Genomic DNA, 14,733 nt, shown 5'->3' on the forward strand with positions numbered 1-14,733 from the left:
AAGCCAAGCCCATTTGCACAACTCACAACAATACTGAGCAGAGCCGGCTCGTTTCCACCCCTCGCAGCCGTGTCATCTCCACGCCGCGGAGACCCAGGGGCCACGGGCCACGGCCCACGGCCCACGGCCCACGGCTCCGCACCTACGAAAGCCAACTGGAACCAGCAGCAGCCCAGCCCTCGTTTCGTTTCCCCACAAGGCCTCAAGGGCGCAAAAGCAGCACAGCCGGCGCTGCCGACTGTGACGACGACGATCGACGAACCCTCCCTTTCGTTTCCCCCAAGACAACACAAACCCCCACTCGCGCGACTCGCACAAGGAACAGAACTTCAGAACCCAGCGAATCCAGCCTGGCCCATGCCATGTCGCAGCCCGACGCCGACGCCATCCTCATCCCCATCGCCGCGGCGATGGATCCCTCCCCAGCCCCAGCCCCAGCCCCGGCTCCGGCTCCGGTCCCGGCCCCTACGGTGGTCGAGTGGCCCGAGGGCGGCGCACTGACGCGGGACTGGGTGGCGGGGCTGGCGTCCACGCTGGACTGGTGCTCGCGGCACCTCCCCGCGGACCGCCTCCCGGCGGTGCTCCCGCCCGCGCTGGTCCAGCGCCTGGTCCTGGCCGCCGCCGCCATCCTGCACCGCGAGCCCAACCTCGTCCGCGTCGACCCGCGCCCCGGCCAGGCCGTCGTCGTCGTCGGGGACGTCCACGGGCAGCTCCACGACGTCATCTTCCTGCTCCGCGACGCCGGGTTCCCGTCCGAGGACCGCATCTTCGTCTTCAACGGCGATTACGTCGACCGCGGCGCCTGGGGCCTCGAGACCTTCCTCCTGCTCCTCGCCTGGAAGGTGAATTCTGCTGCCTCATGCACGCTTCGATTCCATTTTGTTTTGTCGGATCTGCGAGATTCATGGGCGTAGATTGATGCATGTCAAGGCAGTCAATAAATTTTCCAGAGGCGGTACAAACTGGCTGAGTTGTTTTCGTGGCAGTGGCAGTGGCAGCGCAGAGGCGCAGACCGTGGCGAATAATGGTCTCTCCTTTGTTTGGATTGGACCTAAGAACAAGTATAGGTTTGCTAATTTTGCGTGTATGCAACTAATGAAATCAACATAGAATTATGAGGCATGACCCACACAATATTTCTTGAGTACTTGTTCTTGTTTCCCTCGGAATTCAACTGCTGGAATATTAGTGATGTGATGTCAATGTATTAAATATCGTGGTTTGGCGTTGAGGTAGCGTATCATTAGATATAAGTTTAAGCCTATATCATGAATAACGTTTATAAGTAGACATTTAACTGCACTAAAAAAAGTAATGTCACACACACTTCAATTATGAAAAATATGGTGTCATTTAAACCATATGTATGTTAAGTGAGTTAGAATTGTTCATTTGTTCCATACTATATTCATACGTGGTAGCGGTAGCTGTATTTAGTGCCATGTGTGATATATATTTGCATTTGACTGTTAACTTGCACAAGCATATGCTTGTCCTCCTTTGACATTCTAAAACTTCTATAGAAATCTCCGTTCAACTTCAAACAGTGTCAAACATAAATGGTTGCTAATTAATGGTGTTCTTGCTTTCTTTCAGGTGCTACTCCCAAACTGTGTGTTCCTTCTCCGGGGAAACCACGAATCCAAGTACTGCACGTCAGTATATGGTTTCGAGAAGGAGGTAATGACTAAATACAAAGATCAGGGCCCTCAAATTTACCGGAAGTTTTTAAGATGTTTTGAGGACCTTCCTCTGGCGACAATAATAGCAGGATGTGTGTACACTGCACACGGCGGTATCTTCCGTGGAACAATTGTAGTGCCATCAAAGAAATCAAAAAAGGGAAAGAAGGGTCACAAATACAAGGCGAATTTTACTGTTGATCTGACTTCCATGAAACTTGGATCCTTGGATGAGTTATTGAAAGCAAGGAGAACTGTTCTCGACCCTCCTTGGGAAGGCTCAAATTTGATCCCTGGGGATGTGCTGTGGTCTGACCCTTCCTTGCAGATGGGTCTTTCTCCGAATAAAGAACGAGGCATAGGTTTGCTTTGGGGTCCTGATATCACTCAGCAGTTTCTGAGGACAAATCATTTGAAGGTTCGTTCTGTTTCATTTATTACTATTCCTGTTATATTTCAATTTTTTTTATCAGTAGAATTATTTTTTACTTGCAACTAATGTCTAGTGATAATGAAGTGTTAGGGTGCCTGTTCTAGTACCTAGATGCTTGGATTTTATATTACCATGTGAATTTGAAAACTATTCTAAATTTCATCTTAAGAAAGTGTTTTGCTTATTTGGATTACATAGCTATAATTAGTAACCTCTTATTGTACTATTATACTTGACACTTTGGGCATCAAACTAGACTTTTTGGATACTATAGTATCTCATGTTCTCTGTAAGTCAAATGATCAGTGTGCATATTTGATGGTTGTCTCTAAGTATCTGTTGTAAAAAATATTGCCCCTTTTCCGTTCAGCACATAGATATGTTGTAGAATGAAGAATAATGATTATCAAGACTATACTGCATGACCTGGTCCTTTCTTTCAGTTCTCACTGGATTTTCTCCATTTATGCAATTCTTACTTATTGTGAGAATATTCAATTGATTTAATTGTGGGTGGTTAGTTGAGTATTACAGAACGCCTTAGGCCTTGTTTGGGAATGTTCCACTCCCTAATTCTTCAGCTCCGCTCCTTTATTCTTCGATGGAGTGATTCCATTGGATTCCTAGGAGGGAACAGGGTGGGGAGCTGATGAGAATTGATTCTCTGCTGATCCCCACCAGAATATAACACATAGCAGGGCGAGACATTTTTTAACTCCCACCTCCTAGTACATATGGAGAAGTTATTCTCTCCTGATCCCCACCCGAATCAGTTGGCATTCTGAGCGTTTGACTGGTTGGGAGCGATTCTCTTTGAAGAAGCTGAAGCTGAAGCTCCCCAAATGGCCCCTTACTTGCTTGAGGCGATGAGTATGCAGTAACATCCCAGTGTTTCCCTTTTAAAAAATTGTTGTATTAGTACAGAATATCACCTAATATGTGGATGCAGTGAATGTGAGATAATTATTAACATACTTGAATTCATTACATGATTCTAATAGCTCCTGTGTTGCTGTTCAATTATGGCTTGCTGAGTATTTATGGTCATATTTGAACTTGGTCAGTTAGCTGGCATTCTAGTTTCAAATTATGTCTTGTAGCTAGGGGTGAGATTGGAATGGATAATTTCCATATCTGTTCTGATCCAAATCCAAATTTTAAGGAACTGGGGATGAAAAGGATAGTATTTGCTAAAATCTGATGGGTATGGTTTATCCAATAGTTGAAAGAGGATTATTTGATGCTTTTATTAGGATTATTATTGAGCAACTTCTAGAACATATCTTATTGCCTAGGCCATGGGTCCATTCTTGTGTTACATTATATGCCTTTTTATACTCTAAACCTTGACTTAGTGTTTGTATTTTTTTTTTGTTGGCTGTCAGTTCACAGTTAGAGGGCTTCTCTGTTAGTTGTTAGATTAATAGCTTTGATTTGTGAACTGTGCAATCCATGAACTTTGCTTCTGTGATTTGCTTGCTTGGTGTCCTGTGCCACACCTGGCACTCCCACTAACACAAAGCTGCTATGCACCCATGAACACAGGTGTTTATTTTCATGCATATAGCTTTGTTTTAAATTCAATCCATTTTCATCCCTGTTTGAAGTTTGGCATTTAGTTTGATGACATTTGAAAGTTGGCATCATGGTAGAACTATATTTATTTTAAATTTACATGCTTATTTAATCTTCATGTGGACAGAGTTTGAAGATTTGTTTTGTTTCATTTATTATTGTTTCTGTTATATTTAAATTGTTTCTTTAGTAGAATTATTTCTTACTAATGTCTAATGATAATGAATTATTGGAGTACCTGTTTTACTACAAAAGTGCTTGCATTTTGTATTGTTGTGCGGATCATAGTCACAAAGTTCCCGGGTCGTCGGGGTCGTGGGACGGGGTCGAGGTTCGATAATTTTAAAAAGTACGGGACAAGGGGGGTATACCTCTTCGGGGACGTGAATCTTAATTTGGGTACATGAATCTGTGTATGATGGATCGATGTTCCCTGATCGGTTCAACACGATTCCATTGTTTCTCTTTCTGAAAATTGCTGTTTTACTATAGATGTCACCTAATATGTGGATACAATGAATGTGAGATGCTACTTTTTCATACTTGAATCGTGTTGCATGATTCTACTTTCTTCTGTGTTAGTTTTCAGTATGTCTTAGTATCAGTGGTCATCTTTGAACTTAGTCGGTTGGTTTGGTATGTTTTGTCTTGGAGCCCGTCAAACATTTAGCTCCATAATAATATCTGAAAGTTAGCATCATGGAAGAACTGTATTTGTTTTAAGTTTGTGTGCTTACTTCATCTTTTCTTCCAACAAAAAGCTAATCATCAGGTCACATGAAGGTCCAGACGCGAGAGACAAGCGACACGATCTCTTAGGAATGGATAAAGGATATACGATTGATCATGAAGTAGAATGTGGGAAACTAATTACTCTCTTCAGTGCTCCGGACTACCCACAGTTTCAGGTGATACTTTTTATTTTGCTGTTCATCTTCGATATTGAATTCCTTCTTGGCCTTTTGCTGCAAGTTCTGTTAGAGATCTATCCAGCTTCTAAATCTTTGTGGATAATGTATGAGTTCTGCCTTTTTTTGTGTCCTTTGCATAGTATTATGGTATTAACTCTTTGTTTCTGGACCTGGTAAAGGCTTCAGAGGAGCGATACAACAATCGTGGAGCATATATTGTCCTTAGTCCACCTGATTTTGCTACCCCTGTTTTCCATAGCTTCGGAGCTGTAAAGCCTCGACCTGCGGTATGTGACTCAAATCATCAATAGTAATGTACTCAGGACTACTTGATTTTGTGATGTGAAAACAATCAATCTGGAGCAGGGGGTAAACGAATGAACTGACTCGGGAGTTTTTTTCCCCTGTACATGCAGGCCCATCCGTTCTATGATTTTGAACAAGTGATCGACTCAGATGAAGAATTGGATTTAATCGCCATGGACAGCGGCACGTCGAGCCTGTCATGACGACTCGCCATGTACCTTTTGCACTTAGGGTTGTATTTATTATTATCGCTCCAATTGTTGCCATGGAAGCGTGGCATCAAGGTTTTTTGCTGTCGTTGTTGTAAGCTAATGCCAACGTAGTAACGTTGCAGGTTTCTGGATGGCCTGAGTCCTGACATGCACACGCCAAATCTGATCTGTTGGTTTGGTTGAGGTTGATTTGTATCTAAAACTAAGTGAGCGTGAGATGTCATCTAAAGGCTGAAGGAAGTCAGCGGTTGCAAGAATCTTAGTTCATGATTGTTTATCATCTAGACTATATAATCTAGCTTAAATAAGTTAAGAGGCAAACAAACAATATATATTATTAGATGGTCATGCCTAAATTATGATAATCCATAAGCAGATCATTAGGTGTTTATATAAAATATAAGCTGGATTATGTAATCCTAAAAGTAAACAAACATGCCCTTAAACGCAGATGCGGCCATTAAGAGGAAGATGGAGGATTTGGTGTCCATGCATTTCGTGTTATTTGGAGAAGCGTAGAGCATACACGTAGCGTGTTATCTGAAGAACCATAGCAAGGCCAAGGCGCGGAGCAGAGCGATCGGGTGTGCTGCTACCATGCCGAGGTCCGACGACTGTAGCTAGGCTTAGATTCCCCGCATGTGAAGGGGGGCGTACTAGGTTTAGACCAGGCAAGAGTTGCGGTGGGGGCATAGCATGGACGACATGGCCATGGGCCCATGGAATAATATACGCACACCACTGATTGGTACTGCACGTAATTTGTTGCCTTCCATCTCAATATATGGATGGGTCTGCTCCAGCGTGCAGAGAAGCGCAGGGAGGGAGGGGATTCGGTCGGGTGGGACCCAGACAGCTCAAGTAACATGGCCGCTCCTATCCCAAGTACGTGCGGTTTGTCCCGGGCGGTGGGCCCGTGGCCGCCGACGTGAGGTCCGGGGTACGAGCGAGTTATTCCAAGATTTAGGTAATTTGGCAACACTATTGTCTCATGGTATTTCCAATTTTCTAAGGAAAAATAAATTAATTTCTCTTAGTAAAACGAAAAACCCTTGGGAAAATAGAGTTTCCAAATTAGCCCTTACATGATAATAAATCTAAAAAATTGCATACAAGATGATATTAGTATTCGAAATGTGTTTAAGAGCAATGATACTGGTAATAAATAATGGATGATTAACGATCAAGATCTTTATCAAAGTGTAAGTTCATCAAAATTAAACGTTTTAATTTGTCTCTGCTTCAGTCGTACTTTGTTGGTAAGATCATAACTTCTTCATTCAAAATGAGTTTCAGGTATATAATCACTTGATAGAACCTTATTTGATAAGCTTTTATATACGTCTTGTTTGACCATAAGATCATGTTGGTAAGACTTTCAAATGATGGTAATAAGTTACAATTGTTTTTGTCTATACCTATGTCGTCGTTGTGAGCAGTACTGAAAGGGAAATGAACTTAATCATTTTCTATAATCGATTTGGTGGTTGACATCCAACACAAATCATGTGGACTAACTAGTTTGTCTAGATGACATGTATCTCAGGTGCATAAGGTTCAACATAAACCAAGAAAGAAATTCAATTGAAGACACAACCAAATTTGGAGCAAAGGACTTAGAGTGTGCTGAAAATAGCGCACCGGACACTGTCCGGTGCACCAGGCCAGCCAGCAAACGAACATGCCACTCTCGGGAATTCTAGGGGCACTCTCCGCTATAATTCATCGGACTGTCCGGTGAGCCAGCAGAGCAACGACTCCCTGCGCACCAACGGTCGACTGCTCAGATGAATAGTGCCAAACAGTGCCGCGCAGAAGTCAGAGCGCAGAAGTCAGATGTTATCGGACTGTCCGGTGCAGCAAAAAAGACAAAGAGCTCCAACAGTCAACAGCTCCAAACCCTAACAGACGCGCTGATGTGGCGTGCACCGGACAGTGAACAGTGACTGTCCGGTGCGCACCGGACTGTCCGATGTGCCCATCGCCAGCAGACTTCACCAACGGCTAGGAAGTGGTTGGGGGCTATAAATACCCCCAACCACCTCATTCAAAGCCATCCAAGCATTCTGAGGTTTTCATTCATTGCAAGAGCAAAGTCCAACACTCCAAGACACAATCAAAGCAATCAATCCACTCCAAGTTCCCAAAATCAACTCTAGTGCTTAAGGGCTTGTGAGAGGATCATTGTGTTCTTTTGTTGCTCTCGTCGCTTGGATTGCCTTTCTTCCTTTCTTATTCTTAATTCTAAGTGCTTGTAAAGCTAAGCAAGAGACACCTAAGTGTGTGGTGGTCCTTGCGGGGTCTTAGTGACCCAATTGATTAAGGAGAAGGCTCACTCGGTCTAAGTGACCGTTTGAGAGAGGGAAATGGTTGAAATAGACCCGGCCTTTGTGGCCTCCTCAACGGGGACTAGGTTCTTTGGAACCGAACCTCGGTAAAACAAATCACCATGTCCACTTGTGTTGATTTCCATTTGATTTGTTTTGCCCTCTTTCCTCTATCTAACGTTTCCTTGCCAATATTGATTTGAGTTTGCTCCCAAACGTCATCCGCATCATTTGAGCAACTCGTGGCAAGAGAAACAATCTTCCGCCTCGAATTTAATTCTAACGCTAACCCCGGCCTTTAGTGTGTGTTTAAGTTTATAAATTTTAGGTTTCGCCTATTCACCCCCCTCTAGGCGACTTTCAATTGGTATCAAAGCTAGTGCTTCGTTAAGAGTCTAACAAACTCAAAGTGATGTCTGGAGATCACGCCAAGAGGAAGATCATGACCGACGATGAGCCCATGGGCTCGAGGAGGACTCTCTAAGGGAGTACGACAACAAGTACAAGGAGGAATCCTCTTCCTCCATCAAGTCACATAGGAGGGGTGACAAGAAGAACAAGATGAAGAAGGTGGTCTACTACGACACTGATTCTTCAACACCCTCCACCTCAGGCAACGAGTCGTCCACTATTTCTAAGCGCCATGAGCGCAAGAAGTATAGTAAGATGCACCTACGTATCCCTGTATTTCAAAGCGCGCTCCATTACTTTTCGTACTGAAAGTCGCCTAGAGGGGGGTGAATAGGCGGAAACTGAAATTCACAAACTTTAAGTACAACTACAAGCCGGGGTTAGCGTTCGAAATAAATTCGAGTCTGAGAGCACCTAGAGGGGGGGGGGGGGTGAATAGGTGATCCTGTAAAACTTAAGCTTATAGCCACAAAAACTTGGTTAATCGTTAGCACAATAATTTCCAAGTGGCTAGAGAGGAGCCAAGACACAATAATCACAAGAAATCAATCACAGAGATGACACGGTGGTTATCCCGTGGTTCGGCCAAGTACAAAACTTGCCTACTCCACGTTGTGGCGTCCCAACGGACGAGAGTTGCACTCAACTCCTCTCAAGTGATCCAATGATCAACTTGAATACCACGGTGTTCTTCTTTTCTTTGATCTTTTCCCGTTTGCGAGGAATCTCCACAACTTGGAGTCTCTCGCCCTTACAATTGAATTTCACAAAGAAGCACGGAGTAAGGGAGGGAAGCAACACACACAAATCCACAGCAAAATGCGCACACACACGGCCAAGAAACGAGCTAAAGAGACTATCTCAAAGTTCACACTAGAACGAGCTCGAATCACTTAGAATGACAAACGAATGCGCAAAGACTGAGTGTGGATGATCAAGAATGCTCTAAGGTTGCTTGTTGTGCTCCTCCATGCGCCTAGGGGTCCCTTTTATAGCCCCAAGGCAGCTAGGAGCCATTGAGAACAAATCTGGAAGGCCATCCTTGCCTTCTGTTATCGGGCGCACCGGACAGTCCGGTGCACACCGGACACTGTCCGGTGCCCGATTTCCTTCCTTAAACAGCGCAGTCGACCGTTGCTGATCTGGGAGCCGTTGGCGCACCGGACATGTCCGGTGCACACCGGACAGTCCGGTGCCCCCTTCCGACCGTTGGCTTGGCCACGTGTCGCGCGCAGAATCCGCGGCCGACCGTTGGCCCTAGCCGACCGTTGGCTCACCGGACAGTCCGGTGCACACCGGACAGTCCGGTGAATTTTAGCCGTACGCCGTCGGCGAATTCCCGAGAGCGGCTACTTCGGGTCGAGGCAGCCTGGCGCACCGGACACTGTCCGGTGCACCACCGGACAGTCCGGTGCCCCAGACCGAAACAGCCTGTTGGCTGTACACAGCCAACCATCTCCTTTTCTTCTTCTCTCTGTTTCTAACACTTAGATAAATATATTAGTACACAAAACCAATGTACTAAGACTTAGAAACATACCTTTGCTCTAGATTTGCACTTTGTTCATCCATGGGCATGAATCACATTTAAGCACTTGTGTTGACACTCAATCACCAAAATACTTAGAAATGGCCCAAGGACACATTTCCCTTTCAATCTCCCCCTTTTTGGTGATTTATGCCAACACAACATAAAGCAACTAGAACAAGTGCAAAATCACTTGAAATAGAACTCAAATCTATTTTGATTCATTTTTGGCATATATGGATCATCCTTTGCCACCACTTGGTTTGTTTTTGCAAATCAAACTCAAATCTCTATCTCTAAGTCAAACACACATGTTGAAGCATAGGGAGAGTCATTCCAAAAGAGATTGATCAAAGATTTCAAAAACTCCCCCTATTTCCCATAATCAATACTTCTCCCCACTAGAAGCCAACTTTTGACGAAAGAGACAATGCAAGAGTTTTGAACAAACCAAAAGCTCTATTTTACTATTTTCAAAATCTCTCAAGTGGTAGCTGATCCATTTATTGCTTTGGCCTTTATTTTCTCCCCCTTTGGCATCAAGCACCAAAACGGGATCAATCTTGGCCCCTTAACCCCATTGCCTCACCAAAATCTTCAATTAAGAGTACAAAGGCAATAAAATCATAGAGATGAACTTGAAATAAGTTACCCTCTCATCGGAGTGCAGTGGAAGTCTTGCATGGTCCAAGTTCACCTTTCCCTTTCAATCCACCTTCGAGACTAAATCAAGCAAACTCAAGCAAATGGTTAGTCTCAAAGGGTCAAGTTGTAACACATCTCCCCCTAGACATGTGCATCACTTTGCAACGGACTTGTGAGGTCCAGGGAGTGTTTGTACAACTTGAGCACCACAATAAGCAACAAAATGCAGAATGAACATGATCAAAGGCATAAACACATGTATGCTACATTTCAATCCAAGTTCCGCGAATCTAAGACATTTAGCTCACTACGCAGCCTGCAAAAGGTCTTCTCATCTAGAGGCTTGGTAAAGATATCGGCTAGCTGGTTCTCGGTGCTAACATGAAACACTTCGATATCTCCCTTTTGCTGGTGGTCTCTCAAAAAGTGATGCCGGATGTCTATGTGCTTTGTTCGGCTGTGTTGAACAGGATTTTCCGCCATGCGGATAGCACTCTCATTATCACATAGGAGTGGGACTTTGCTCAGATTGTAGCCAAAGTCCCGGAGGGTTTGCCTCATCCAAAGTAGTTGCGCGCAACACTGTCCTGCGGCAACATACTCGGCCTCAGCGGTGGATAGGGCAACGGAGGTTTGTTTCTTAGAATTCCATGACACCAGGGACCTTCCTAAGAATTGGCACGTCCCCGATGTACTCTTCCTATCGACCTTACATCCAGCATAGTCGGAGTCTGAGTATCCAACCAGGTCAAAGGTAGACCCCTTTGGATACCAGAGCCCGAAGCAAGGCGTAGCAACTAAATATCTAAGAATTCGCTTCACCGCCACTAAGTGACATTCCTTAGGATCAGATTGAAATCTAGCACACATGCATACTAAGCATAATATCCGGTCTACTAGCACATAAATAAAGTAAAGACCCTATCATTGACCGGTATGCTTTTTGATCAACGGACTTACCTCCTTTGTTGAGGTCTGTGTGTCCATCGGTTCCCATCGGCGTCTTTGCGGGCTTGGCGTCCTTCATCCCAAACCTCTTTAGCAAGTATTGCGTGTACTTCGTTTGGGAGATGAAAGTGCCGTCCTTGAGTTGCTTCACTTGGAACCCAAGGAAGTAGTTCAACTCGCCCATCATCGACATCTCGAATTTCTGCGTCATCACCCTGCTAAACTCTTCACAAGACTTTTGGTTAGTAGAACCAAATATTATGTCATCGACATAAATTTGGCACACAAACAAATCACCATTACAAGTCTTAGTAAAAAGAGTTGGATCGGCTTTCCCAACCTTGAAAGCATTAGCAATTAAGAAATCTCTAAGGCATTCATACCATGCTCTTGGGGCTTGCTTAAGTCCATAGAGCGCCTTAGAGAGCTTACACACGTGGTCGGGGTACCGTTCATCCTCGAAGCCAGGGGGTTGCTCCACGTACACCTCCTCCTTGATTGGCCCGTTGAGGAAAGCGCTCTTCACATCCATTTGGTACAACCTGAAAGAATGGTGAGCGGCATATGCTAGCAAGATTCGAATTGACTCTAGCCTAGCCACAGGAGCAAAAGTCTCCTCAAAGTCCAAACCTGCGACTTGGGCATAACCTTTTGCCACAAGTCGAGCCTTGTTCCTTGTCACCACCCCGTGCTCGTCCTGTTTGTTGCGGAACACCCACTTGGTTCCCACAACATTTTGCTTGGGACGAGGCACCAGTGTCCAAACTTCATTGCGCTTGAAGTTGTTGAGTTCCTCCTGCATGGCCAATACCCAATCCGGATCTAGCAAGGCCTCCTCTACCCTGAAAGGCTCAATAGAAGAGACAAAGGAGTAATGCTCACAAAAATTAACTAATCGAGATCGAGTAGTTACTCCCTTGCTGATATCACCCAGAATTTGATCGACGGGATGATTCCTTTGAATCATCGCTCGAACTTGGGTTGGAGGTGCCGGTTGCGTTTCTTCCTCCATCACATGATCATCTTGTGCTCCCCCTTGATCACACGCCTCCTGTTGATGAACCTGTTCATCGTCTTGAGTTGGGGGTAGCACCATAGTTGAGGAAGATGGTTGATCTCGTTCATCTTGTTCCTATGGCCGCACTTCTCCAATCGCCATGGTTCGTATAGCGGCCGTCGGAACATCTTCTTCATCTACATCATCACAATCAACAACTTGCTCTCTTGGAGAGCCATTAGTCTCATCAAATACAACGTCGCTAGAGATTTCAACCAAACCCGATGATTTGTTGAAAACTCTATACGCCTTTGTATTTGAGTCATAACCTAATAAAAACCCTTCTACAGCTTTGGGAGCAAACTTAGAATTTCTACCCTTCTTCACTAGAATGTAGCACTTGCTCCCAAATACACGAAAGTAAGATACATTGGGTTTGTTACCGGTTAGAAGCTCATATGACGTCTTCTTGAGGAGGCGATGAAGGTAGACCCTGTTGATGGCGTGGCAAGCCGTGTTCACAGCTTCCGACCAAAAACGCTCGGGGGTCTTGAACTCTCCAAGCATAGTCCTCGCCATGTCGATTAGCGTCCTGTTCTTCCTCTCTACCACACCATTTTGCTGTGGTGTGTAGGGAGCGGAGAACTCGTGCTTGATCCCTTCCTCCTCAAGGAACTCCTCCACTTGAAGGTTCTTGAACTCGGACCCGTTGTCGCTCCTTATCTTCTTCACCTTGAGCTCAAACTCATTTTGAGCTCTCCTGAGGAAGCGCTTGAGGGTCCCTTGGGTTTCAGACTTATCCTGCAAAAAGAACACCCAAGTGAAGCGGGAAAAGTCATCAACGATAACTAGACCATACTTACTCCCTCCTATGCTCAGATAGGCGACAGGTCCGAAGAGGTCCATATGCAGCAGCTCCAGGGGTCTTGAAGTGGTCATCACATTCTTGCTGTGATGCGCTCCTCTCACTTGTTTACCTGCTTGACAAGCTGCACAAGGTCTATCTTTTTCGAATTGCACGTTAGTTAAACCTATCACGTGTTCTCCCTTTAGAAGCTTGTGAAGGTTCTTCATTCCCACATGTGCTAAGCGGCGATGCCACAGCCAGCCCATGCTAGTCTTAGCTATTAAGCATGCATCTAGACCGGCCTCTTCTTTTGCAAAATCAACTAAATAAAGTTTGCCGTCTAATACACCCTTAAAAGCTAGTGAACCATCACTTCTTCTAAAGATAGACACATCTACATTTGTAAATAGACAGTTATATCCCATATGACATAATTGACTAACAGATAGCAAATTATATCCAAGACTCTCCACTAAAAATACATTAGAGATAGAATGCTCATTAGAAATTGCAATTTTTTCTAACCCTTTTACCTTGCCTTGATTCCCATCACCGAATATAATTGAATCTTGGGAATCCTTATTCTTGACGTAGGAAGTGAACATCTTCTTCTCCCCCGTCATATGGTTTGTGCATCCGCTGTCGATAATCCAGCTTGAACCCCCGGATGCATAAACCTGCAAGGCAAATTTAGGCTTGGGACTTAGGTACCCAACTCTTGTTGGGTCCTACAAGGTTAGTGCAAATTTCCTTAGGGACCCAAATACAAGTTTTGTCTCCCTTGCATTTTGCCCCTAACTTCCTAGCAACTATTTTCCTATCCTTTCTACAAATAGCAAAGGAAGCATTTAAAGCACAATAAATTGTAGAAGGTTCATTAACTACTTTCCTAGGAGCATGAATAGTATTCTTTCTAGGCACGTGATGAATAGCATTTCTCCTAGTCATACTTCTACCATGCATATAGGAAGAACTAGAAGCAGTCATGGCATAAGAATCATAAGCATGTGAATCAAAAGCATCATAACTTCTAAAAGCATTTCTAGAATTTTTCCTATCATGATACAAAAAGGCATGGTTCTTTTTAGCACTAGTAGCCATAGGGGCCTTCCCTTTCTCCTTAGCGGGAATGGGAGCCTTATGGCTTGTTAAGTTCTTGGCTTCCCTTTTGAAGCCAAGTCCATCCTTAATTGAGGGGTGTCTACCAATCGTGTAGGCATCCCTTGCAAATTTTAGTTTATCGAAATCATTCTTGCTAGTCTTAAGTTGGGCATTAAGACTAGTCAATTCCTCAGTTAGTTTGGAAATTGAAACTAAATGATCATTACAGGCATCAACATCGAAATCTTTACACCTAGTGCAAATCTCAACATGTTCTACACAAGATGTTGATTTACTAGATTTTTCTAGTTTAGCATTTAAATCATCATTTTTGCTCTTTAAACTAGCAATTGAATCATGACATGTAGACAACTCACAAGAAAGCATTTCATTTCTCTTAATCTCTAATGCAAGTGATTTTTGTGCTTCTACAAATTTGTCATGTTCTTCATATAACAAATCCTCTTGCTTTTCTAAAAGCACATTCTTATCATTCAAGGCATCAATCAATTCATTGATTTTGTCTATCTTAGATCTATCTAAACCCTTGAATAAGCATGAATAGTCTATGTCATCATCATCACTAGACTCATTATCACTAGAAGAAGCATAAGTGGAGTCTCGAGTACTCACTTTCTTCTCCCTTGCCATAAGGCATGTGTGATGCTCGTTGGGGAAGAGGGATGACTTGTTGAAGGCGGTGGCGGCGAGTCCTTCATTGTCGGAGTCGGAGGAGCAATCCGAGTCCCACTCCTTTCCGATTTGTGCCTCGCCCTTGGCCTTCTTGTAATTCTTCTTCTTTTCCCTCTT

General features: G+C 44.2%; 1 protein-coding gene across 3 annotated transcripts; it reads left to right on the forward strand.

Moving 5' to 3' along the window:
• The first annotated feature begins 218 nt into the window (after positions 1–218).
• On the forward strand, positions 219–5,447 carry LOC100283671 (uncharacterized). Of its 3 annotated transcripts, none has more exons than XM_020552205.3 (6): positions 219–842; positions 1,597–2,100; positions 4,452–4,598; positions 4,781–4,888; positions 5,018–5,139; positions 5,242–5,399. In XM_020552205.3, the coding sequence occupies exons 1-5, from the start codon at positions 363–365 to the stop codon at positions 5,108–5,110; spliced, it is 1,332 nt and encodes a 443-aa protein (XP_020407794.1). In that variant the 5' UTR covers positions 219–362; the 3' UTR covers positions 5,111–5,139; positions 5,242–5,399. The 3 variants fall into 3 exon arrangements, with proteins under 3 accessions (XP_020407794.1, XP_020407790.1, NP_001150044.1); NM_001156572.1 differs by having other exon boundaries at positions 300–842; positions 5,018–5,121; positions 5,242–5,447; XM_020552201.3 differs by having other exon boundaries at positions 220–842; positions 5,018–5,396.
• The last annotated feature ends 9,286 nt before the right edge of the window (positions 5,448–14,733 follow it).

The sequence above is a fragment of the Zea mays genome, chromosome 1 (assembly GCF_902167145.1).
Source record: "Zea mays cultivar B73 chromosome 1, Zm-B73-REFERENCE-NAM-5.0, whole genome shotgun sequence".
Classification (NCBI taxonomy): Eukaryota; Viridiplantae; Streptophyta; class Magnoliopsida; order Poales; family Poaceae; genus Zea; species Zea mays.